Genomic DNA, 26966 nt, shown 5'->3' with positions numbered 1-26966 from the left:
GTTGGAGGAGAAAACACAGCTGATTTACACAACCACTTGTCTTTTCAAGTTCATAAGTAAACCTATAAATTTGATGCACCACTGTGAACAGAAATGCCTGGGCCAGGATGGTGATAGGGAAACATTGTACTGCTAGGAGATATTCCTTTAGACCAGAACTGAGCCCAGCCTGGGGAGTGATAGATTGTTTGAGGAGCAGAATGTGGGTTTTCAAAGTGGTCTGGAATATGTAACAAAAAGTGAGGTTAAATGCACTAACTTTTGGCCACCAGCTTGCCCTAGGTAAGCAATTTCAGCCATTAACTGGCTTTTCCCATATCCAAAGAGGCCTTCAAACAACATGATATGGCTTTTTTGGGAGACTTTGAATTTTTCCAGTGTGGCTTCGAAGAGATCTGTTTCTCTTTTCCTACCTGGGAAAAAACAATAAAGCAAATGAGAATATCTTCAAAACATCAACATATGTAGCATTTGCTGGACTCCCCCGCCCCCCAATCTCAAATAGGGTTGCCAGGTCCCTCTTCGCCACCAGGGGGAGGTTTTTGGGGACAGAGCTTGAGGAGGGTGAGGTTTTGGGGTGGGGAGGAACTTTAATGCCATAGAGGCCAATTGCCAAAGTGGCCCTTTTCTCTGGGGGAACTGATCTCTATTGGCTGGAGATCAGTTGTAATAGCAGGAGATCTCCAGCTAGTACCTGGAGGTTGGCAACCCTAATCCCAAAGCCCCTTCCTGTGTCACATGGGCCTCTAAGGCTTTTCTGCATTCTCAAATTCCTCGCTTCCAAGTTCCTGTTTCTACAGGACTCCCCCCCCCCCCAGTTCTGCACGTTTTGCTCCCTCTCATGGTCGATTCAATATAAAACAGTTTTAAATGTAGTGTATCTCCCTACAGATTTAAACTGCGGGTTTTTACTCTGGATTTTAAGCTGTTGTATGTCACATTGTCCACTAGAGGGAGCAAACCATGTGCAGAACTGACCCCCCCCCCATCAGAAACAGGAACTTAGAAGTGAGGAAACTGAGTTCTTTTATGCATGGCTGTTTCACTTGCTGTCACCCCTCCGATGAATCGGGTCTTTGTGTTGATTATGCATGCCATTTCCAACCATCAGAGGTCGCCTCGCTCTTCCCCTGCATTTCCCTGCATTTTGCCCGCATTTTCAGAGACCTGTTTTGTCTTAAATTTGAAAACGTGGACAAAACATGGGAAAAGACAGGGGGAGAGCGAGGTGACCTCTGACTATTGGAAACTACATGCATAATCAACACAAAGACCCAAAGTCATCGGAGGGGTGACGGCGAGTGAAACAGCCATGCATAAAAGACCCGAGAATGGGGAAAAGCCCTGGGACAATCCTCGTGCAATCCCAATGACGGGTTGATCTGGGAATAACTTAAGAAATGCAGCCAGGCAAATGCTTTAGAGCTAGATGCACTAGAATTTGAACTGTGAGCTTGTGACTTATGGTCTCTCGCCCCATCCACAAGTTCCCTTCTGAATATGTATTATTATTATGAGAAGCATTGAAGCTGAATGCAGATGTGGCTGCATTTGCTGGCAATGCTTCTTAAATAACATGTGAAGACTAGCAGCATCAGATGAGAGGGCGCAGTCTAAAATGGCAACCGTGGAACAACAGCTTCACACTTGCTGATCTCTCTTTCAGTATCTCCCCACCCACTGCAGTTAGACCTGCCTTATGCACAAATCCCCAAAGAGTATCAAGACGAGTGATACTTGGGGGTCACATGTGGCTCTCTGACGTGCCACTTACGGGACTTCTGAGCACTGTTCCTCCATGTGGCACCTGACCCACATTTCAGGAAAGTGGGCAAGATCTTTGCCTGGGCGGGGCATGTGGTTGGCAGGTGGTTTTCACCTCGAGACAATGGCCAGTGGAGGAATGAGTAGCTGAGGTACAAGCCTCATGCCAGGGAAGCTAATGTGGCTCTCTGTGGTCGTCTATGCATGGGTACTTTCACTCACATTCACCCCCCCCCGTCTGTCTCAGTTGTTTCTTGGAGTTATGCATGGGTTTCCCCTCCATTAGAGATGACCTCACTACCAGCCTTCACAAATCCTGGACCTTCCCGTTCCTCTGTTAACCCAATTCTTCCCTCTCCCCTGAGTTCAGCTCGGGTGAAATCTCCATGCATAAGGCAAAGTGCGAGCCACGCAAGCTTTGTTTCTCTCACAGCCAATTACAGTGCAGTGTGTCCAGAGGCGGGGATTCAAATACTTCCTGCTTTCTGCTTCCTTAGAGCTCTTTCTGAGCAGAAGAAAGACTTTTCAGAACCAAGGCTTGGATTTCTCCCCCTTCTTTTCAGATTGCTCCTTTTTTGATTTATGTTCTTTACATTCTTTTTTATGTGGCAATTTGGTTTTGCGGGGAGGGAACTTTTCTCTCACTACAGCCAATTACAAAGCAGCATTTCAAGGTGCGGGGATTCAAATACTTCCTGATTTGAGCTTGGGGACTGCTGGTGCATAGACTCCCAACAGGAAAGGGTGGGTCCTGTGAGCAACGAACCTCAGGTAAAACTCCCATGCATATACGACTTGTGATGAGCAGAGTAACAATGGGCAAGACAATACAGGCATAAATAACCCCTACTCACATCTCTCATATGGTGGTGGAAAGTGTTGCCAAGTCACAGCCAACTTATAGCAATCCCTATAGGCTTTTCAAGGCAAGAAATGAACAGTGGTGGCTTGCCATTGCCTGCCTCTGCATAACAACTCTGGATTTCCTTGTTGGTCTCCCATCCAAGTTCTAACCAGGGCTGACCCTGCTTAGCTTCCCCAATCAGGCTGGCCTGGCCCATCCAGGTCTCATAGACCCATGGCTTCTTTCCTTTTATCATAGAGTTGGAAGGGACCACCAGGGTCATCTAGTCCAACCCCCTGCACAATGCAGGAAATTCACAACTACCTCCCACACACACGCCCAGTGACCCCCTACTCGATGCCCAGAAGATGGCCAAGATGCCCTCCCTCTCATCATCTGTTTAAGGTTATAGAATCAGCATTGCTGACAGATGGCAATCTAACCTCTTCTTAAAAACTTCCAGGGAAGGAAAGCTCACCACCTCCCGAGGAAGCCTGTTCCACTGAGGAACAGCTCTAACTGTTGGAAACTCTTCTGATTTAATTTCAACCCATTGTTTCTGGTCCGACCTTCTGGGGCAACAGAAAACAACTCGGCACCCTCCTCTATGTGACAGCCCTTCAAGTACTTGAACATGGTTATCATATCCCCTCTCAGTCTTCTCCTTTTCAGGCTAAACATACCCAGCTCCTTCAACCTTTCCTCATATGATTTGGTCTCCAGACTCCTCACCATCTTTGTTGCCCTCCGCTGGACAAGTTCCAGCTTGTCTACATCTTTCTTAAACTGCGGTGCCCAAAACTGAACACAGTACTCTAGGTGAGGTCTAACCAGAGCAGAGCAAAGCGATACCAGCACTTCACGTGATCTGGACATTATCATCACAGGACGTTAGAAATCCACCTACCCAGTAAAGGATACTCTTCAAATCTCTGCTTGGTCAGGTATGCTTTGCCGATCACTCTAAAAAGAGAGAGCAAGAAGAGAGAGTTTCAGTTTATGTCTCAGACTCATCGGCTGCCCCCTGCAGCAAGTGTTGGAGGATGTGCAAATCTCGAGGGGCAGAATAAAATTTTTTCAGAGGGTGGGGTGCGGGGGGAGAAAGCGGAATGAACTGAGCAGGGCTTCTTTGAACTGAGCAGAGCTACTCCCAAGGAATTCCAGGATCAGCAATATTCTGCTAGCCACACTGAGCTGGCAGAGATAAGGTGGAATATAAACATTTTCAATAAAAAATAAAATAAAAGTCAGCTTAGAAAATGAACATTCTTACAAAGTGATTAAGTAGTGAGAATACATTTGGAAGTTAGTATCTCTCAAGTGGGGGATCTGCAAGGACTTGCGTGGGACATCTCTACGGTTGCCAGGTCCCTCTTCGCCACCGGCCGGAGGTTTTTGGGGTGGAGCCTGAGGAGGGAGGGGTTTGGGGAGGGACTTCAATGCCATAGAGTCCAATTGCCAAAGTGGCCATTTTCTCCAGGGGAACTGATCTCTATTGGCTGGAGATCAGTTGTAACAGCAAGAGATCCCCAGCTAGCACCTGAAGGCTGGCAACCCTAGACATCTCATTTTCCTCTCCTCCACTGTTTCCTCTTTCCCAAAAGCCCTCATAAATGTCTCCACTTGTCCTGCTTTCTTCTGTCCTACCTACCAGCCAACCTACCTTTACCTGCTTTCCCTTGGCTTCAGCTTTCCCTCCTTCCCTCCCTCTGGCAGCTTCTCCCTGGGAAAAGTCTGACCCAGTTGCACAGTGCCAACTGCTGGGCTGGGCTGAGTTGTGTGGGACCACTCGGGCTGGCCCACGTTGCATGGCAGGGAACCTTTAAGGACTTTAGAGAAGCGCCTTGCTTTCCCCTTTATTGCCTCTGCACACTATTTACCTCTTCCTGCCAGTCCACATATCCTAACCCCAGGGAGCTTTGTCTGCCCCTCTGTTGCTGTCTTCCACCGGCGGGTGAAGACTTTTTTGTTTCATTAGCGTTCCCTCAGTGATCCTCCTGCTCAACCAACTAATGCTGAGCTGGGCTGGTCCAGCTGGCTGGACCTGGGAGGGAGCACAGGAGAGGTGGTGTCTCAGGCCATGGGCCCATTGGGATTTTTCCTGGTGGCCGTAATGGCCAGTTTGCCCTTGCATGCACAGGAGTGGGTTACAAGTTACAGAGTAACTGTAGGGAAAATGAATAGTCCTCAGCCAGTATTTCTTGATATTCTATTTCAGGAGAGTCAAACATAAGGCCCGGGGGGCGGATCCGGTCCCTTGAGAGCTCTGATTCCATTGCTCGCTGGACCCACACTTCCTTCTCATGAAGCTATGCACCAGCAGTCTCCAAGCTCAAAACAAGAAGCTTGTGAGTCCCCGCCCTTTGAAATGCCACTTTGTAACGGGCTGTAGTGCTTAGAAGTTGTCCCCTCCCCCCGGAAACCCAATTGCCACATAAAAATGCATTTTAAGAACAAAAAACTGAGTTGTTTGAAAGGAATGGGGGAGGAGAAACCCAACCCTCATTTTTAAAAGCCTTTCTTCTGCCCAGAAAGAACTGCAAGGAAGCAGGAAGCATTAGAATCCCGGCCCTTTGACATGCTGCTTTGAAATTGGCTGTAGTGCTTTCTGTGAGAGAAACGTCACTCCCCCAAGCTTCCGTGTCCTGTGCTTTGCCTTATGCATGGGATTTCACCCGGGCTGAGCTCAGGGGAGATGGAAGAATTGGGTTAATAGAGGGACGGGAAGTCCCGGGATTTGTGAGGGCTGGCAGCGAGGTAATCTCTAATGGACGGAAAACTCATGTATAACTCCAAGGGACAACCGAGACAGACTGGGGGCCAATGTGAGTGAAAGTACCCATGCATAAACGACCATAGAATGAGAAAACCCCTAGTTCTTTTGATTTTCCCCCATGCTCATTTGAGCTTTGATATAAAAAAGAACATCAGAAACTAGCAAGACAAGTGTATTCTTTTCAAAATGGAAGGTGAGGGGTGCGGTCTGTTAGGGGTGAAGTTCTTTGGACGCAATTGTCTCTCATGGATGCTCCTCACCGGGGCCTGGGTCAACCAGAGGAACACCCATCCTGCCTAAACCCCTTCCCTTTCCCAGCCATATACGGAGGAAGCACTTACGTTCTCTCAGTGACAAGATACTTATAGATTGGGCCAGGATTCCGAATGCCTTTCATCTCAATTACTGGGACCTCTTGAAAGAAATAGTACGGCAACTTGGATTCCGAGTAGATGACTTCATCGCAGGTCACTACTCCGGGATGGTACATCATCATCCGGGCAGCCAGGTTTACTTTCTGACCAATGACTGTATCGTGGGAAGAGGGAGAAACAGGTTTGGCTGAGCCTAGACATTGACACGTTAGAACACTTCTTGCTAGGTGAGGGTGCCAGCCCCCCCCCCCCTAAGGAAGAAGCTATTGGAACCACAGGGGGTGGCATAAGGAGCAATCCGGCCTTGAGAGTTTCACACCGCTGGGATAGTTTTGGGAACAGGTGAAACGAATGAGGAGGTAGGAAGCCAAAGTCGGCGGTTAAGGGGAAAAATGGAAGTTGCTCCGGGGGAGGAAGCTTTTTTCCGGGCTCTTTGGCTTTTGCTACAGGGACTGGCAGTAAGGACGAACAAGACCAGCTCTGCTTTGTAAGCAGCGTAGCTCTTTAGTCGCTTTGAGTTTGTTATTTTCCTTTTTAATTGCCTGTGATGGTGTGAGAGTTCACTTTTCTTTTGCTCTCTCTGAAACCGATAAACTTTGTTGTATTGTTTAAACAAAGGTGTGAGACTTAAGGGCCCGTTCACACAGCCCAAATAATGCACTTTCAATCCACTTTCAATGCACTTTGAAGGTGGATTTTACTGTGCGAATTGGCAAAATCCACTTGCAAAAGATCATTAAGGTCCACTGAAAGTGCATTATTTGGGCTGTGTTAGACATGCTGTTAGTCTGTCCATGGCTCTTCCCTGCCCAGAAACGAACCTGGAGTAGTAAAGCCTGAGTATTGGGAAACTACTGGTCCAAAATAAAATAGGTCCAGGTCTTTCTCTCTTGCTTATTGTGTTGATTGGAGACTGGAACCTTACACCCCCCCGGCCACCACTGGGGGATGAGGGGTAGGGTTGCCAGATCCAAGTTGGGAAACTCCTGGAGATTTGGGGATGGAGCCTGGAGAGGGCAGGGACTTCAATGGGGTACAATGCTATAGAGTCCACCTTCCGAAAGCATCCGTTTTCTCCAGGGGAACTCATTTCTGTAGTCTGGAGATGAGCTGTAATTCTGTTGGATCCCAGGTTCCGCCTGGAGGCTGGCATCCCTACGCTGATCAGTAACACCTGCAAGCAGGACCACAGGTATGGCTCGATTCCCCTAATCAACTAGGACAACATTTTGTATGGGCAATATTTCCCCCCCTCAAAAAGAAGTTAGAAGAGAACTCCCATAGCTACCTCTGTGCTTCTGCTGTCCAAGGGTGACAAAAAAATGACAAACAAAAGTCTTGCAGGTAGAGGGAGGAAGGGAAAGCCAGTGTGAAAATACTGGGATCCCAGCAGTGAAAGGAGGAGGCGGCTGTCCTCCAAACCCCTACCAGGAGGTGAAGCATGGGAAGGTCTATAGAAGCAGTCTATCAATACCCAGAGAACATGGCACAGATGAAGGATGAAATGTGGGGAGAGGGGAGGGTCAAACCAAAAGAACTGGAATGACTCTCTCAGGCAGAAACATAAATAAGATGGGGGAAGTCTGATGGAACGTAGGCCCAGCTGGGTGAATGGGGAGAAGCTATACGAGCCAGGAGGAGGAGGAGGAGAAGGAGGAGAAGTAGAAGGAGAAGAAGGAGAGTTTGTTTTAAATGCTGACTTTCTCCACCATTTAAGGAAGAATCAAACCAGCTTACAATCACCTTCCCTTCCCCTCCCCACAACAGACACCCTGTGAGATAGGTGGGGCTGAGAGAGCTCTAAGAGAACAATGATGGGCCCAAGGTCACCCAGCAGGCTTCATGTGTAGGAGTGGGGAAACCAACCCGGTTCACCAGATCAGTGTCCACCGCTCATGTGGAGGAGTGGGGAATGGTTGCACCTGTATATTCATGTCTCATATGATGGCCAACTACTCCACAGAATACGGTCCCACTGGTGACTCCAATGGAGACGACCCTGGAACACAAACAGAGGAGCACAATGTCAGCAACATGAAGGGAAGTAAGCTCCAGACATCCCTCTTGCCAGTGGAATGTCTCCTAGTACTGTGCCAAATGAACAAAACTAGGAACAAACATACATAAAATGCCACTGGTAAGAGAGGACTGGGATGTGGAAGGGTATAGTATAGCCTGATTAACCTTAGGGTGGCATTCACCTCCCTCAGATTTCAGACGATGCCTTCGGCCCTTCTGTCAGGACGGTATAACAAAACTCCAAAGGAACATCGCACATGTATCTGTGGATCCTCATCACTGGAGGACATCTTTCACTATGTGTTAATATGTCCACTATATAGTGAGCCTAGAGCCAAATTTCTGGACGGAATCCTGAAGGGAGTAACTTTTTGTTCTGAATTTGATAAATTGATCTTCCTACTTTCTGATTCGCATGTAACCTTTAGACTATCATAATTTGCTATTGCAGCCAGGAAGATTAGAGCTCTTGAAGTTATTAAGAAGAATTCTGCACAGGAATCCAAATAATGTTTTAACAGAGATTGTGTATGTCATTGATTCTACCAGGGAATTGCATACTGTTGTAATTTTATCTTTTTTTGATATCATTTTAAGTTTTCTGTATTTATGTAAGGATGTTTTATAATGGCCTATGGCTAAGCAAATAAACAAATACTACTACTACTAGTACAGCCTGATCTCGTCAGATCTCGGAAGCCAAGCCGGGTTGGTACTTGGAAGGGAGACCTCCAAGGAAGATTCTGCAGAGGAAAGCAATGGCCAACCCCCTCTGCTTAATAACTTTGGTTGTGGGATCCTGCATGGTGGGGGGAGGGTTGGGGTCACTGGGGATGTGGGGGGGGGTAGTTCTTAATTTCCTGCATTGGGCAGGGGGTTGGACTAGATGACCCTGGTGGTCCCTTCCAACTCTATGATTCTATGAAAACCCATCCCTAAATAAAAAAGTGATGCTGCTAATAATTAGCCTCTGATTTCCCCTTTCCAGGCAAAGTGATTGAGAGAGTAGTAGTGGACGTCCTGGATAGATTAAAGGCTCTAAACCCCTTCCCAGTCTGGTTTCAAGCTGGGGTATAGGACAGAGGCAGCTTTCGTCGATGATCGCCTGAATGTAGTCAAGGGCCCTGCTTTGTCACTCCTCCGGGATCTGCCTGCAGCCCCTTCATCTGAATCCCATGGCCCCACCACCCAGTGTCTTTTCAGTGAGTGACTGCTAAACATCTAGCAGGGGTTACAAAAGCATAATGGTTTCAGGGGGAAACAGCTGAGATCATGATCATTCTAAGCTAGGCTGACCATATTTCCTTGAGACAAAAACTGGACAGGGGTTATGTAACAGTGTAACCCGATCGGAGCACTTTTTCTATGGGAATTTACCTAGCCATGCCTGCATGCATCATAAGAAATGTCAGGACTGAAGGAAGCAAACGTTGGAAGCGTAATGAGGTGCAAAATGGGACAAAATTGACATTTTAATTAAAAGGGACGGCAGGGAAATATGGTAAAAATGGGACTGTCCCTTTCAAAACGGTACATATGGTCAGCCTATTCAGAGCAGGTTGCTGTATTACTTCACTTTACTTACTTACTTGATTTTCATGAGAGACATAGCACAGAATTTGTAGATTTCATAGGCACAGTCAAGAGCCTGTGTGCTTTCATTCGCCTGCTTATCTCCGGGGAGACCGAATACACAAAGGAAAGTGCAGCCCTTTGGGGAGAGGAGAGAAGCAGAGGTCAGAAAGAGCTGACTCAAAGAGCAGCTAGGCAGCATCTACTAGTTGTGTTCATGAGCCAGAATTATATAGACAACTACTTTTGACAAAGGGGATGTGGCTGCAACCCAAAGACACGTTAAAGCTGACTGGCGATTAATATTGCAGCTGATTTTCTTTTGTCAATAATCCATTGGTTTAAACTTTATACCCAAAGCTGCAATCCAGAGGAGAGGGGCAAAAAAGGTGAAAACAGGAAACAGAAAAAGATACGGGAGTGCATGAGACCGGGTAGCGCAGAGGTTGCCAGGGAAGAAACAGTACAGAATATCTTATTAACTGATGCAAGAAATTAGGAGGGGTGGGATGGGAATTAGTGGTGTAGTGGTTAAGAGCGGTGGACTCTGATCTGGAGAACCGGGTTTGATTCCCCACTCCTTCACATGAGCAGTAGAGGCTAATCTGGTGAACTGGATTTGTTTCCCCACTCCTACATACGAAGCCAGCTAGGTGACCTTGGGCTAGTCACAGTTCTCTCTGAACTCTCTCAACCCCACCTACCTCACAGGGTGTCCTGTTGTGGGGAGCGGAAGAGAAGGTGACTGTAAGCCAGACTGAGTCTCCTTTAAGTGGTAGAGAAAGTCGGCATATAAAAACCAATTCTTCTTCCTCCTCCTTCTCTTCCTCCTCCTACCCCCCCCCAACATGGTGATGGGTGCCATGGCACTGGCCAACACCTTTTCTGACACCCACCAAGTGTTTTTAGGAAATGGGTGGGGTCAGGTAGGGATTTTGCCCAGCAAGGCTTCTGATTGACTATTGGAGATCTGATTGGCTGTCCAGATTTTCATTTTTAAATGTTGCTTTGGCAGCAGCTGCCACCACAGCACAAGGATCTATCCTGCGTTACTGAAGCTAAGCTGTGGCAATCACTTTGTGGCGGGCTGCGCTTCCTGTGGCAGCCATTTAGTTGCTGCGCCCACTGTGCCATGTCAGAAATCCAAAGGTGCCCGCAGGCTCAAAAAGGTTGGGGACCCCTGCTTTAGAACCATAACCAAAATGCCCACTGTCCCCAGGAGTCGAGGCAACCCCTGATCAGAAAAACTTACTTTGTCAAACATGAAGACTTTGTTAATCTTGCCTCTGAAGGGGTATATTGTTCCGGTGATAAAACTGTTGGCTTCCTGAATGGCCTTTGTCAAATGAGATATATTGGCGCTTCCAAGAAACTGCAAGTTTATAAAGACGATGGTAACTGGACGTAGTTCTGATAAGTACTCCAGCGGCTGGTCATCATCAATCTGAAAAACAGGCCAATATCTCTTTAGCTTCTACAATCCTAGGGAGGAAGAAGCTTCTCTATTACACCACTCCACCATCTTTTATATTTCACAAAGACTCTTTAAACTCTTTAATTCATACCATCGTATCCCCTATTACTATGCATGGGTGTGAAAGCTGGACAATGAAGAAAGCTGATAGGAAGAAAGTAGATTCCTTTGAAATGTGGTGTTGGAGGAGAGTGTTACAGATACCCTGGACTGCCAAAAAAACAAATCAGTGGGTTATAGATCAAATCAAGCCTGAACTGACCCTAGAAGCTAAAATGACTAAACTGAGGCTATCGTATTTTGGGTCACATTATGAGAAGACAAGAGTCACTGCAAAAGGCAATCATGGTAAGAAAAGTTGAGGGCAGCAGGAAAAGAGGAAGACCCAACAAGAGATGGATTGACTCAATAAAGGAAGCCATAGCCCTCAATTTGCAAGACCTGAGCAAGGCTGTAAAACATAGTACATTTCGGAGGACATTGATTCAGGTTGCCATGAGTCAGAAGCGACTTGACGGCACTTAACACACACTTTAAACACCACATTGTTTATTGGATTCAGGACTGTGAAGGGACTGGCAAGCAGGAAGGTGGTCTGTGAACTGAAGAGGCACATATCCTCCAGGATCACAGTTGGGTTGTTAAAGTGACTTCCTTTTCAAGCACAAAATCACACAGAACTCCTTCACACATAACACCGTCAAATGTCTTCATATCAAAAAAGGTGCCAGGGCAGTTTTTAAGCTAGCACCTGGGTTAGAACCAACAAGAGCGGGAGAGCCTCTGGTTGCGGATGACTCATCCCATGGGGATGATGGGGAAAATGCTTAGGGTGATATTAGTAGGAATTTGAGAGGGAGAGTAAATTGACACGCACGCAAAGCTGCTTGATACTGAATCAGACCTTCAGTCCATCAGTGTCAGTATTGCCGACTCAGATTGGCAGTGGCTCTCCAGGGTCTCAGGCAGAGGTCTTTCACACCACCTATTGCCTGGTCCTTTTAACTGGAGATGCCAAGGATTGAACTTGGGATCTTCTGCATGCCACACAGACACTCTACTACTGAGCCCCCCCTCCAAGGAGGGCCACGGGTAGGGTTGCCAGGTCTCTCTCCGCCACTGGCGGGAAGCTTTTGGGGAGGAGCCTGAGGAGGGCAGGGTTTGGGGAGGAGAAGGACTTCAATGCCATAGAGTCCAATTGCCAAAGCGGCCATTTTCTCCAGGGGAACTGATCTCTATCGGCTGGAGATCAGTTGTAATAGCAGGAGATCTCCAGCTAGTATCTGGAGATTGGCAACCCTAGCCATGGGAGAGACCAAAGGACTGAGCAAGGTGAGGATTGTTGGACAGGAGAATGTGTTATGGGTGTCTACATGCCAATGCTAGATGTTTCTGAGCCAAGATGGAGGGGTTTGAGTGCTCGGTGCTAAATAACAATACAGATATAGCATGGGTATAAGAAATGTGGTAGAATGGGGGAAATCAATGGGACATTGTTATCCTTGGATATAAAAACTGCACACGGGACTAGGAGGGACACATTGGAAGATGTGTTGCTTTGTATATCAAAGAGGGCATTGAGTCAAACCAACTAGAAAACAGGGGAATAAACTTCCCCACAGAATCACTATGAGTGGAGATACTGGGCCCTACTTCTTCAACTTGCTCAGGGGATTTATTATCTCCCCTTTCCTTCCACCCCTTGTGGAAGACCCAATTACTCTTCCTGTCTAAAAGAAATGTCCACTTTTTACTTTGGCCTCCTGAAGCTCTATAGTTTAGGTGTGACTCTGGCTGCCTATTGTTCTCCTATGGCTAGGACCATCTGCATTTCTATAGCACTGAACGGCTCTGGGCTTAGGAGGAGACTCATATTTGTTTACTTCTCCTCTTTCCCTTCTGCCAGCCAGCAAAAGCACTTTACAAATTCTGAGCCTGTACAGAATTCGAGACCAAGGATTATACTTTTGGACTGCCCCTGTGGTCCCAAATCCTGGGGCGCAAGTAGGGTTGCCAGCCTCCAGGTACTACCTGAGATCTCCTGCTATTACAACTGTTCTCCAGCCGATAGAGATTGGTTCACCTGGAGAAAATGTCTGCTTTCACAATTGGACTCTATGGCATTGAAGTCCCTCCCCTCCCCAAACCCCACCCTCCTCAGGCTCCGCCCCCCAAACCGCCCACCGGTGGCGAAGAGGGACCTGGCAACCCTGGGTGCATGGCATTTCACCATATTCCAGCTAGCAAAAATCCATTTAAGCTAAGGATCAATAGTGTTTACTACCAGGTAGCCAAGGCTCACCTTCTCTTGTTGGGCCATGCCCAAATAGCATTCCTTTAAAAACCATAACCTCCAGCATGGTGTAGTGGTTAAGAGCGGTGGTTTGGAGCGGTGGAGTCTGATCTAGAGAACCGGGTTTGATTCCCCACTCCTCCACATGAAGCCAGCTGGGTGACCTTGGGCTAGTCACAGCTCTCTTAGAGCTCTCTCAGCCCCACCTACCCCACAGGGTGTCTGTTGTGAGGAGGGGCAGTTAAGGTGATTGTAAGCCAGTTTGATTCTTCTTTAAGTGGTAGAGAAAGTCGGCATATAAAAACCAACTCCTCTTCTTTTTCTTTTTAATCTATTCATTGGTTTTTTAGTAAAGGTGCTTGCAGAATTCTCAGAGACTGAAGAAATAAAATCTCTCTATTTTGCCATTACTGTTAAAAGTATATTAATTTGAGCAAAGAGATTTCCAAGATTATTAAAAATTCTTTAAAGAACAAACCCAGATCTTACTAAAAAAGGTAATTTATGTAGAGGGGACTACGCCAAATGACACATGGTCATTACGAAGTCTCAGTGTGAAATGACAGCATCAGATTAATGAGGTTATGTTTATCTAAAATCATCTTTTTAAAGGAATGCTATTTGAGCTGGTCCAACCTGAGATGCGCAATTATTAACACTGATGCTTTATTTTTTGGTATATTGTCTGCAATAGTTCATAAGTTTTATATATAGTTTTGACATCGGAATCAGCTGTACCTTTTCAAAAAAAAAATTAATGGTTGACCACTGACGAAGACATCTTTGTTGAAACACGCTTGGTCTTTTATCTTCTGAATGACAGTATAAAAGTTGCATATGCTGTGAATATTTTGCTATACTTACTTATTAAAGGACATTTATGTATTTAGTTTAGAATTTATTGGATTTATAGTTAAGTGTTACATACATACATACCCCAACTTCATTTTGTTTTAGGTATTTTTGGATCGGTTGCAGTCCCCCCTCCCCGGGTATCAGACAACAATCAGCAATTAAAATGCTTTCTGAAGTACCTTCTTCGAGACGTTCCTCATCACAAATTTTTTCAGTCCTTTCTCAAGTTCTTCATTTGGAGCCAGTACTGATGCTTGTCTCAGGATCTCTAGGGATGAAAAGTGGAATTTTTCAATGAGAAAATTAAGAGGCAGTAGGTACAGTACAGGACTGAAGCAGGAACGATATTATCTTCTGGTGTTATATAACTTCTTGCCTACAACTTATAAGATGGAAGACTTGTAAGGTGGAATTTTTCAATGAGAAATTGAGGTAGAAAAGATGGTAGACTTATAATGAGGTGGAAGACTTATACGGTGAGGTGGAAGCAATGAAGTGGAAGACTTATAAGGTGGAATTTTTCAATGAGAAATTGAGGTGGAAAAGGTGGAAGACTTATAAGGAGGTGGAAGACTTATAAGGTGAGGTGGAAGTAATGAGGTGGAAGACTTATAACCAATGAGGAAGCAATGAGGTGGGAAGCAATGAGGTGGAAGACTTATAAGGTGGAATTTTTCAGTGAGAAATTTAAGAGGCAGTAGGTACACTAAAGGACTGAACCAGGAATGAGATTCTCTTCTGATGTCATATAGCTTCTTGCCTACAACTTATAAGGTGGAATACTTGTAAGGTGGAATTTTTCAATGAGAAAATTCAGAGGAGGTAGATGAAGTACAGGACTGAAGCAGGAATGATATTCTCTTCTGAGATTATATAACTCCTTACCTACGTCTTATAAGGTGGAAGGCTTGTAAAGCGAAAGTCTTTCTGCTCAGCACCGACAGGTAATGGAATGGCAACTTTTGCATTAAAAATTTGGCACAATACCCATTGGGAGATACATACAGATTTCATGCAAAAATTAAATATAAAGGCTACTCCTGTTCCCTGCTCCTGCAGTGGGGTGATGCCACTGTGCCCGGCCCTATGTAGGGATGGAGCACGGGGAGCCCCAACAGGTCACAGCTGTGCTGGTTGCTGCACTAACCCCAGCCAATGGGAGGACGTAGTGGGGCACCTATATAAACGGCCAATTCAGATTGATCACAGGTTGATGTACACACATCCTGTTCATTTTGCATCATGGGAACATGCGAGTTTCCCAAATAGAGCCTCTCTGAGAAAGTACCCTGTACGTAATGGGTGAAGAGACCAAGCCACCATCCTCATGCCCATTTGCTTCTATGTACAAGTTTAAATTACTTTGTTGATTGATGTTTTGTCATGTCACGTTGGTGTATTGTAAGCGCTCTGCAAAATTTCCTACTTCCCTACTCTTCAGTAGAGGACCTGGAACCTGGGTCCAGTTCAGACTTGCCGGCTGGCTCAGGGAGCTATCGGCTTTCAAAGCTATTTAGAGCTATCGGCTTTCAAAGCTATTCAGATGGAAATTGCCACCCTTTTGTGAGTTCCACAGACACTTGTTGATTGGAGAGTGGCCATTGTGGATTCACCGGAAAGATTTCATCGCAGCTTTTCCAGCACCTTAGAAGTGACTGTTTTGTTTGTAACAACGGACTTGCCTCCCTTTTTGGGAGATTATACGGGATGACATTGATACTTCGTTCTTACTAGATGCATTTTTTGTTTCATAGATGGTACCATAGGGATAGAATTGTATATTTTGTATATATTTATTGAAATATATTATAATTATTTGGTCTATCATGCTGTATGTTTGGGATTCAGGATTTTTGATTTGGCAGTCAAGACTTACCAGGACTTTCAGAGATATGATTTCCCAACAGGTGCAATGTGCACCTTTCATAGAATGCCTCTTCATCCAACGTAGGGACATCCTTAATGTACTTAAGCTGGTGACGAACACAATTAGCATTATTCTGCAACGTTAACTCCAGTCCCTCTAATCTATAATACCCTTCAATTCCCAGCACAAGCAATGACACACGGAGTGCATCATGCAAAGTGTTTCCTCTAGGGTTGCCAGATACCAGGTAATGGCGGGCAATTGCCTGCCAATTAAGGGGGCTGCCCGACGCCCCTCAGCTGGCCAGTGGGCAGAAGCAGGCCAACAGAAGAGGGGGTGATTAACGTCACTTTCAGGGTAAACCGGAAGTGACTATGGAAACCATAGAGTTTTTGGAGGAATGCGCTAGACCAGGGTAAACCCGGAAGTGATGGGGATGCTCTAGCGCATTCCTCCCCAAACTCTATGGTTTCCATAGTCACTTCCGGTTTACCCTGGAGGTAACATTAATCACTCACCAAAGGAGGGTTTACCCTAGAAGTGAAGTTATTGCGCAGATCTAATCTCTATCGGTTGGAGATTAGTTGTAATAGCAGGAGATTTCCAGCTAGTATCTGGAGGTTGGCAACCCTAATTCTGGGTGTAATTGATTAGGTTACTAATCTAGGAGGGGAGTCCAGCATTCACAGGTATAGTGCAGTTAAAGTAATTACCAGGCATCTAAGACAGGCCTTTGACAGCAGGTATCTTTGGGCACTCCTAGGCCTGGTCAGCATTTTATTTCCCCAGTATATGACTAGTATTAAAGTTCTCCTATGGTCAGGGAGGCAAGAGCTTGGGAAGTTGCTCTCTCATCACTGAGAGCTTTTTCTTCCCCTGCCACGTTCCAGCCTGCAGATGTGCAGCCTGGTCCAGATCAACATCTGGGCAAGGCAGCCATACTACAGCACTGCCAACAACTCCAGAGAAGACAAACCACCACAACCACCCCCAAGAGAGGTCTATCTAACACCTCTGTTGGTATTACTTAGATGCCAAGCAAAGACTCTCTTATTTCTTGGTCTGAATGCTTTCGAAATTGGGTTTTTCTGCATGTATTACTTCTGTCAGTTGTGTACCTGTACTGCGTTGGGTTTTTTTCCATTTCTGTATGGGTTTTGCTCCCTCTAGTGGTTGCTTCGATCTTTCATAGCTGTTTCTCCGGGTGTTTTTTTAAGGAGCACTCTAAAAGTGCTTGTCAATAAACTAGAGAAACAGCTATGAAAGATCAAAGGAACCACTAGAGGACAGAAAAGAAAAAAACCCCACAGTATGGGCATACAACCGACAAAATAGCACGTACAGAAAAACCATTAAAGTCTCTATACAAGTCTATCTTATATTTTTGCTGCTTTTAATTAATTAAAAATAACATTATAGAAATAATGTTCTGTATAAAATAATATTTTCAGCATTCCTGTACTGATTTGTAATGTATGGAGTTTTGTTTTTGCAAACAGCTTTATATTTAGTTTGATTGTTACCACAGATTCTACCGCACCCTTTTAAATGCCCGACATAGAAACAAAACGGCACCACCAGCAGAGGCTGCTTCCAACAACAGCCCACCTCTACATGCACTCACCTTCACAGCTCGTTCATCTGGGATCTTTTCTACCACAATTAATTTCCGGTGACAGAGCTCCCAACAGTTGGGCGACAAAATAATTTCACCAGCTTTTGCTAGGTTCTGAGCCAATCGCACCTCGTCCACGGCCCGGCCAATTACCACGAAATGTTGGTGCTTGTTGTCTCCAACAATCACTTTTGAGATGTGACCTGCAGATAGTCCTGGCAAGACATGGAACATATTCATTGTGGAAAGCGAGTAATTCTCAAAAGGTTGCAGCATCACGTGCCTTCAAACCACACATTGGGCTATAAACTCTCACAGTACAGTCCTATGCAGAGTTACTCCAGTCTAAGTCCATTGAAATGAATGCGTTTAGACTGGAGTAACTCTCCTTAGGATTTCACTGTTAGTGACTTAAACACGCTGGAAAAGTGGGCAGATGTGAACCAGAGGCAATTCAACAGGGACGAGTGCTACATCTGGGTTACAAAAATGAGAAGCACACATACTGGATGGGTAACACTTCTGGGTAACCCTATACATTTTTTTTACACTAAGAGTTGTCCGAAAGTGAAATCAGCTCCCTAGGGAGGTGGTGAGCTCCCCCTCACTGGCGGTCTTTAAGCAGAGGCTGGACAAGCACTTGTCAGGGATGCTCTGGGCTGACCCTGCATTGAGCAGGGGGTTGGACTAGATGGCCTGTATGGCCCGTTCCAACTCTATGATTCTGTGAACAAGATCTAGGGGTATGGGTGTACTGTAAGCTGAATATGAGCAGGCAGTGTGATGCATCAGCAAAAAAGGCTAATGTGGTCTTGGGGTGCATCAACAGGGGCATAACATCCAAATGGCATGATGTCATAATCCCACTGTAAACCTCACTAGCCAGGCCGCACCTAGAGTACTGTGTGCAGTTCTGGAGGCCTCACTTTAAAAAAGGATGTGGATAGAATGGAGCGGGTGCAAAGGAGAGCAATGAGGATGATCTGGGGTCTGGAGACCAAGCCCCACGAGGAAAGGCTGAAGGTCTTGGGAGTGTTCAGTCTGGACAATAGGAAGTTGCGGGGGGGGGGGACATGATTGCTAGGGTTGCCAGGCGGGAGGTTTTTGGGGCGGAGCCTGTGAAGGGTGGGGTTTGAGGAGGGGAAGGACTTCAATGTTTGGGGAGGGGAGGGGAGACAGTACCTAGCTTCACTCGCATCGTCAGTCCCACATCTGTCTCGTGAACGCCGTACTCTTGCTGGATGCTCAAACTACACTTCAGCGCCAGGGTGATGATGTCATTTATATGGCGACGGTACACCTTCCAGAGGGCCAGAATTGCATCACCTGTGGAGAATGGGAAGAAAAGGATGGGCTCATTTATTTATTGACTTGCATAATTTCTAAACTGCGGTTCAGCTGCTGTCCCAAAAGCAGTATGAAAACTGTCAGACAAAACATCTTCGGACTCTGCCCGGGAAGGGGGGGGGGGGAGACGAAGTCCTGAAACAGAATATTTGCATAATGCTAATCAATTAGTTTGGGCATCTGTAGCCTAAAGTGCCAGATTTTGGCATACATAGAATTTTAACCTTGTTGATAGGGTTGCCAAGTGCCAGGTGGTGGCGGGCAAACCCCCGCCAATACACCTGGCCCCCCACTGACCAGCTGAGGGTCGGCGGGCAATCTGTGCAGGCAGGGACAGGTCACTTCTGGTTTGCATCCGGAAGTGCTGCATTGCAAAGGGCCGGTTTCCACTCCAACTCCCAGTTTGAGTGGTAAAGGCCTGTTGCGATGCGGCACTTCCAGGTGTAAAACGCATCACAAGGGGCCATTTGAGCGGAAAACGGCCCCTTGTGGTGCGGAAGTGCCGCATCGCAACAGCATCACGTGCCTTCAAACCACACACTGGGCTATAAACTCTCACAGTGCAGTCCTATGCAGAGTTACTCCAGTCTAAGTCCATTGAAATGAATGTGTTTAGTCTGGAGTAAACTGGCCCTTTGCAATGCAGCAAGCGACCCCCCCCCCCCACCTCCACTCCAAAAACCTCCCACCGAAGAAGAAAAGGGACCTGGTAAGCCTATTGATAGAGTCCAATGAAATGTACTGAACGAATGAATAACTTATTTACAGCTTTTGCCAGAACAAAGTAAACAATTACAATCTTAGACAGGATTTTAAAAGGATAGGTATCAAATCTAAAAGTATCTCTGCAACTTAGCAGAAGTATATTAAAAGGCAAAATGATTCCATCTGAAAACGTTGTCCTAAAATTTACATATGAGTTAATTGTGACCAGTATTGACATTACCATTAGTGGTCTCTCTCGAACGGATCTTAATTGCCACTGAGCACAATTTAGCGACTTGGGAAAGACAAAAAGTGTCCCCTTCCCACAGCAGAAAATTCATTTCTTCTTCAGAAACAAACTCCCTTAGGTTCACAAGTGGATGAATCAACTTCTGTCTAATGTCCTTATAATGTCCTGCTCAGTACATACATACTATGGAAGTAAACAAGCAGGAGCCAGCTGATATCTTACCTTGGAGGGAGCAAGATAAGTCAGGGAGCTCCTAAGACCCGTTTGTCTTTCAGTGTCATATAATCTTTGCTTCACTATCGACTTTGAATGAAATGTACCAGACTCCGTTTTCAGACTCAAACAGGTTATTTAATTATTGATTGATTGATTTTTAGGGTTGCCAGCCTCCAGGTGGTGGCTGGAGATCGCCTGCTATTACAACTGATCCCCAGGCAATAGAAATCACTTCACCTGGAGAAAATGGCTGCTTTGGAAGGTGGACTCTATGGCATTCTACACTATTGAAATCCCTCCCCAAACCCCGCCCTCTTCAGGCTCCACCCCAAAAATCTCCAGGTATTTCCCAGCTCAGATCTGGCAACCCTATGTGACATTTATTTACAAGATTCATATCCCGCACTCTCCAAATTTTAAAAACATCTTCCTCTACAATTTGTACCTGCAAATTTCAGTATGTCGCCTCCAAAAATCAACACCTCTGTGGATGAAAGAAAGGGAGAGGAAAAGTTATAGGAAAAACCTTGCACTGAATTAGGGGAGAAAATGTTTTGTAAGCCACGTAGTATCCTTTATTAAGATCAACCAAAATGGCACAAATCAGCATGTGAGCATCATGTAAGTAAGTGGTTCCTTGAGCTGGCACTCACTGGCAATGACTATTTTGCATTAACAAGGTTCATGGGAAATATCGATACCTCAAGGCTTAAACTTGCTTAATAGTCTTTCTTTTTCTCCATGGAAGAACATAACATAAGAAAAGCCCTGCTGGATCAGACCAAGGCCCATGAAGTCCAGCAGTCTGTTCACACAGTGGCCAACCAGGTGCCTCTAGGAAGCCCCCAGACAAAGAATTCTGGGTGACAGCGAATTCTCCACACTGTTAAATTAAATAAAACAAAATTGCAGTTCCCAGGATTCTCTGGATGTTATGGCAGTTTAAACTGGAATAGACTCAAAGTCAGCCTGAGGCACAACTGTGGGTTTGCTCATCTTCTTAGCTCTCTGAAGATTGTTGCCGGCTCTTAGAACTTCTACTGCCTTTTACAGTCAAGCCTTTTGGTCCCTCTGACTTTGTCTCCTAGGACAAGTGGAAGCTCCCCAAACTCTTAAGCAGCAGTTTGTCCTAGTCCTGCTGCCTGAGATATGATGTTTGATAATGCCAGGGCTGTAATGCCCAGATATAAGGGCTGATATAAAATACTATGTACTCATATGCACACACATGGAAGCTTTGGAGAAGTTGGCATCCGGGAGCCATGAACCAACAAATCATGCTCTCTGTGCCTGGTACGCCTTTCACCAGTAGAGAGCTCTGAATTACCTTCATCCTTAGGAATGTGTTTTCTACTTCCAAGATCACAAGACCTACTTCCAAGATCACTTGCTTAGAGACGCCTTCGGGCAATATCTATAGGCTATGCTAATTAGAGTGGAGTAGACACCTAATGTGCATTGGTGCTTTTGTGTATCAATCTGCTTGTCAGCAGCCATGGGCCTGCCCCATGCGAATGCATAAATGATACTAAGCTTCCTTTGTTTCTCTGGTGAGTAACTCTGCATCTTATTTGTGGGTTATTTCACCCCAGGTCTGTGTTTAGCTAAATAAAGAACTGTTACTTTTAACCTCCTCCTAGTTGTCTTTATTGGACTCTATAAGACAACCATGCTAGGGCTGTTGATTCGGTTTGGTCCGAACCAAAAAACAGCCGAATTTATCGCAATTCGGCGGTTTTTCAGTTTGGACGAACCGAACTCAAAAAGGGGGGGAACCGGGGAGCCGAATTCACCGAGTTCGGGGTGTTCCCGAATAAATTCAGCGAATTCGGCCCCTTTAAACAGATCTGCGCCTTCCAGCTGCGCTGTCTGTGCAGACAGCGCAGAGGGTCTTGCCAGCCCCCCGCCAGCCCTGCCGGGAGTCCCGGCAGGGCTGGGGGGTCTGGAAACCCTCTGCGCTGCCTGCGCAGACAGCGCAGAGGGGCTTGTTTAAAGGGCCCCCCGCGCGCCTTCAGGGGGCTTCCTTGAAGGCGCGCAGGGGGCCCGAATTTCCCCCTGAACTCCGGATCCCCCCGAATTTCTGGGGATCCGAAGTGGGGGAGTTCGGACTTCGGCACTGCCCGAATAAAAACGGGCCGAATTTTGCCGAAGCTGAACTATACCGAATTTTTTTTCAACAGCCCTAAACCAGGCACTTCAGGGCCTGAACTAGAAATTTATGTATTCGAGGAATGCACTTGGCCACTGAGATGTGGTCCTTTCAGGTTTTACTGAGGCCACTTAGTTCAGGGGTCCCCAACCTTTTTGAGCCCGCGGGCACATTTGGGGCGAAAACGCACAGGAGGTTTTGCCTTGGATTTGCCGCTCTCTAAATGGACATTTTCCCCAGCCAAATTCTCAAAACTCAAAAATAAGTCCCCCATGCAGAGTTTTGAGAATTCAGGTGGGGAAAAGGTGCATCTAGAGAGCGGCAAATCCAAGGCAAAACCTCCCATGCGTTTTCGCCCTTGGAATTCTGACATGATATAGTGGGTGCAGCAACAAAACGGCTGCCAGAAAAATGGCTGCTGCAGGAGGTGGAACCAGCCACAGTAACACGGTGTAGATCTTTGTGCTGTGGTGGCAGCTGCTGCCAAAGCAACATTTCAAAAAAAAATCTGCACAGCCTATCAAATCTCCACGAGTCAATCAGAAGCCTTGCTGGGGAAAAGCTCTATCTGGCCCCACCAACTTCCTAAAAAGTCAGGTGCCTGAAAAGGTGTCGGCAGGCTCCTTGGCGACAATGGGCACTATGTAGGGTTGCCAGCTTAGAGATTTTTGAGGCGGAGCCTGAGGGAAGTGTAGAATTTCAATTTATTTGATTTAATCCTAGCAAGTTAGTCATTCACAAGATATATAAAGAATATGAGAGCACCAAAAATATAAAGGTACAAGTTTAATTAATACTTGTAAACTGTAATTATCTATATAAGCCAGTAGGGAGCAGTATATCCTAACAAAAGTTTACTTCTGCTAAAACTTTTGCTAAAACTTTTGAGCAGGTGTCCACTCTTAAGAAGGACATCAGTGAATGGTGCAAGATGGTATGAATAAACAGGCTGGGTAAATTGAGCTCATGGGGCGGGCATATCACGAGGCTACTGCATCATGAAATTTAAGAAGACAAAAGACTTCGAAATTGTATAAAAACTGAGATGGGATGCGTGGACATTCAGAAGAGTCCTATTTTCTGGCCATGAGGCTAACTTTTCCCTTGCTAGAAAAATAAATTACCCTCTTGCTTCTAAAAACCTGAGTTGTCTCAGTTCTTGGTTGAATCTGGCCAAAGAATGAGTGGCTTTTTGCATCCTACAAGCCTGAGGAGAGCAGGGTTTGGGGAGGGGAGGGACTTCAATGCCATACAGTCCAATTGCCAAAGCGGCCATTTTCTCCAGGTGACTGATCTCTATCAGCTGGAGATCAGTTGCAATAGCGGGAGATCTCCAGCCACTACCTGGAGGTCATGCAAAAAATGCTCACAATACTGGTAACAACAAGTATAGGAAAAAAGAACTAGCACGACTCAATTAAGAAATTGAACAATTCATTAAAGTGCTATAAATGAAACCACCACAGGTGTGCAATACATACAATATAAACACTATAAACACTATAAACAAAGGAGCAAATCTACTTAGGACCGGAAGGTTTAGCAGCCCTTTTTTGGGGGAGCATAAAATTAATAAAAAATTAATAAAAATTAATAAAAAAATTGCAAAAATAGCATATTATAAGAAACTAATACGTTTGAATAATAAAAAAGAAAAAATTAAACCATATTGATTATATTCCTCCCAATGAGTATGCCTTCTAACACACTAAGAGGTAAGCTTTTGTATAATATTATTGTTGTCTATCCTTATACTTACCATTGATTATATAAAAATGTAAAATATTATGAAAATTATTATATAAATTTTTATAGGCTGATGAAGCTGTGCTTTGGTGAAAGCGCTAAGATATCCGGAATAGCGTTTCCTCCCTCCGTTGTCTTGATACAATCTTTGGACTTATGTGGACTTTGTGCCTACGTTTGGATCAGAAGATGTTGGAATAGGATAAGACCTTTGGACTTTTTCCATTTGCTCCTTTGTTTATAGTGTTTATAGTGTTTATATTGTATGTATTGCACACCTGTGGTGGTTTCATTTATAGCACTTTAATGAATTGTTCAATTTCTTAATTGAGTCGTGCTAGTTCTTTTTTCCACTACCTGGAGATCGGCAACCCTATCACCACGTTGGCCACCCCTGATCTAGATTGTGACAGTAGACCTGGAAATTTACTAAAACATTGAAAAAGTTAGAGAAGTTCAGAGGAAGGTCACCTGAAGAAGGGAGGGGGTCGGAGTTAAATCCATGCTCTGGCCTGGAAGCAGAGAATACCCAAGCCCAAGCCTATTTTTGCTGTTACATTACGGTCAATTCCATGTATCTCCCATAAGTAGGGTTGCCAACCTCCAGGTACTAGCTGGAGATCTCTTGCTATTACAACTGATCTCCAACCGATAGAGATCTGTTCACCAGGAGAAAATGGCCGCTTTGGCAGTTGGACTCTATGGCATTGAAGCCCCTCCCCAAACCCCTTCCTTCTTAGGCTTCACCCCCCAAAACCTCCCGCCGGTGGCGACCTGGCAACCCTACCCATACGTTTGCCCAACACCAAGTGAGGCCTTGAGATCTCCTGTCATTACAACTGATCTCCAGACTACAGAGATCAATTCCCTTCAGAAAATGGCTGCTTTGGAGGGTGAGCCTGTGGCATTATACTCCACTGAAGCCCCTTCCCAACCCCGCCCTCCCTAGGCTCCACCCCCCAAATCTCCAGGAATTTCCAACTGGGAGTTAGCAACCCCAATCTCCCAATTACATTTTAGCCTTAGCTACCTCACAGGGACAAAAACGTAATACATGACTTCACTAGCTGGGATGCTTTCCTAACTACAATGCATTGCTATTTGAGCATATGGGAAAGTTCAGCGCCTGAAACAGAACAACCGCTGAGCAAATAGCTATGCATTTGCAAGCGGTTTGTCTCGACGAGCAGAGCACTCGGCCACTAGTACAGCTGGGAAGAGGAGAGATGGGTCATTCTTCTTGTGACAAATTAGATCCACTGTTGCCGTACTCACCCTCCACGATGTCGCCCACATATTGATTGAGCGTCTCGGTCAGCTGGTCAGCCCCATAATCAAAGCTGGAGCCCGAGCTGAAGGTCTCCGTCAGAGCTGTGAAACCTTTAACGGGCGCAAAGGTTTGACATTCATAGTAGGAAGTGTGAATTGTGCGGCAGAAGTTGGGAAAATGGGAAGAAGAAGAAGAGTTGGTTTTTATATGCCGACTTTCTCTACCACTTAAGAATCAAATCGGCTTACAATCGGCATGCAGAAGGTCCCAGGTTCAGTCCCCGGCATCTCCAGTTAAAGGGACCAGGCAAGTAGGTTATGTGAAAGATCTCTGCCTGAGACCCTGGAGAGCTGCTGCCAGTCTGAGTAGACAATACTGACTTTGATGGACATGGGTCCGATTCAGTATAAGGCAGCTTCATGTGTTCATGTGTACAATCAATCACCTTCCCTTCCCCTCCCAACAGACACCCTGTGAGGTAGGTAGGTGGGGATGAGAAAGTTCAGAGAGAACTGTGACTAGCCCAAGGTCACCCAGCTAGAGCCAGTGTGGTGTAGTGGTTAAGAGTGGTGGTATGGAGCAGTGGAGTCTGATCTGGAGAAGCGGGTTTGATTCCCAACTCCTCCGCATGAGCGGCCGAGGCTAATCTGGTGAACTGGATTTGTTTCCGCACTCCTACACACGAAGCCAGCTTGGTGACCTTGGGCTAGTCACACTCTCTCAGCCTCACCTGCCTCACATGGTGTCTGTTGTGGGGAGGGGAAGGGAAGGTGATTGTAAGCCGGTTTGAGTCTCCCTTAAGTGGCACAGAAAGTCGGCATATAAAAACTCTTCTTCTTCATGTATAGGAGTGGGGGATCAAGCCCAGTTTTCCAGATTAGAGTCTACCCGCTATGCTCTTTTTTCCCACAGCACCACTGAGAGCTGTGACTTGCCCAAGGTCACCCAGCTGGCTTCGTGTGTAGGAGTGGGGAAACAAATCCAGTTCACCAGATTAGCCTCCGCCGCTCATGTGGAGGAGCGAGGAACCAAACCCGGTTCTCCCGATCAGACTCCACCGCTCCAAACCATCGTTCTTAACCACTACACCACGCTGGCTTTTTAAAATCAACACACAGACTGCCAGTCATTGCAGATTGAGCTTTTGCCTACCTGAGATGTCGATAAAGAGCAGGACGCCATCAAAATTGTCAATGGACGGTACTTCCTGGGAGAGGTTGCCATACACAATAAGATCGGGGACGTGAGCAGCCACTTTACCCGTGGTGGAGATCTCATTCTTATTTATCACCGTGGAGACCTCATTCTTATTTATTGCCGAGACAGCATTAGCCGGAGGCAGCGTCAACATGGCAGCCTTCCAGAGCTCCCAAGGGATCCAGCCTCCTGCAGCGGTGCTGTGAAACTGAGGCCCTCACCCATACTTAGTCTATGTGTTGCCAAGGCATGTGTCACAATGGGACTGACAGCAGCTACCTCCTCCAGTGAAAGTTATGCCTCCTCGATAGGGTTGCCAACCTCCAGGTCCTAGCTGGAGATCTCCTGCTATTTCAACTGATCTCCAGGCGACAGAGATCCGTTCCCTTGGAGAAAATGGCCGCTTTGGCCATTGGACTCTGCGGCACTGAAGTCCCTCCCCAAACCCCATACTCCTTAGGCATTGCCCCCAAAACCTCCAGCCAGTGGTGGAGAGAGACTTGGCAACCCGACTCCTTGAACAAGTGTTGCTTCTGTAAGCTAGGTATGCTCATTTTGCTAGTTAACAGTGGACCGCTCTATGCCAGCCAAACCCGTTCTGTATCTCCGTGTAAGCTGTGTTTCTCAAACTAA

The 26966-nt window shown here is 46.0% G+C and overlaps 1 protein-coding gene across 1 annotated transcript in view; it reads right to left on the bottom strand.

The window, feature by feature from the left end:
• The window catches only part of LOC130487699 (adenylate cyclase type 10-like), a 62958-nt gene extending 36471 nt beyond the window's left edge, over positions 1–26487 (bottom strand). The window contains exons 1-13 of the mRNA XM_056861199.1: positions 26289–26487; positions 25142–25246; positions 20417–20455; positions 18636–18779; positions 17463–17668; positions 15848–15944; positions 14151–14239; positions 10602–10793; positions 9367–9488; positions 7681–7757; positions 5726–5912; positions 3516–3571; positions 260–413 (exon numbers count right to left, since the gene is read on the bottom strand). Of these exons, the coding sequence (XP_056717177.1) occupies positions 260–413; positions 3516–3571; positions 5726–5912; positions 7681–7757; positions 9367–9488; positions 10602–10793; positions 14151–14239; positions 15848–15944; positions 17463–17668; positions 18636–18779; positions 20417–20455; positions 25142–25246; positions 26289–26487 (1667 nt within the window). The remainder of the gene's footprint in view (positions 1–259; positions 414–3515; positions 3572–5725; positions 5913–7680; positions 7758–9366; positions 9489–10601; positions 10794–14150; positions 14240–15847; positions 15945–17462; positions 17669–18635; positions 18780–20416; positions 20456–25141; positions 25247–26288) is intronic.
• Between the last annotated feature and the right edge of the window lie 479 nt (positions 26488–26966).

The sequence above is a fragment of the Euleptes europaea genome, chromosome 15 (assembly GCF_029931775.1).
Source record: "Euleptes europaea isolate rEulEur1 chromosome 15, rEulEur1.hap1, whole genome shotgun sequence".
In the NCBI taxonomy this organism is placed as follows: domain Eukaryota; kingdom Metazoa; phylum Chordata; class Lepidosauria; order Squamata; family Sphaerodactylidae; genus Euleptes; species Euleptes europaea.
Note: the sequence above shows the minus strand (reverse complement) of the source record. Positions and strands in the feature narration are given on the sequence as shown.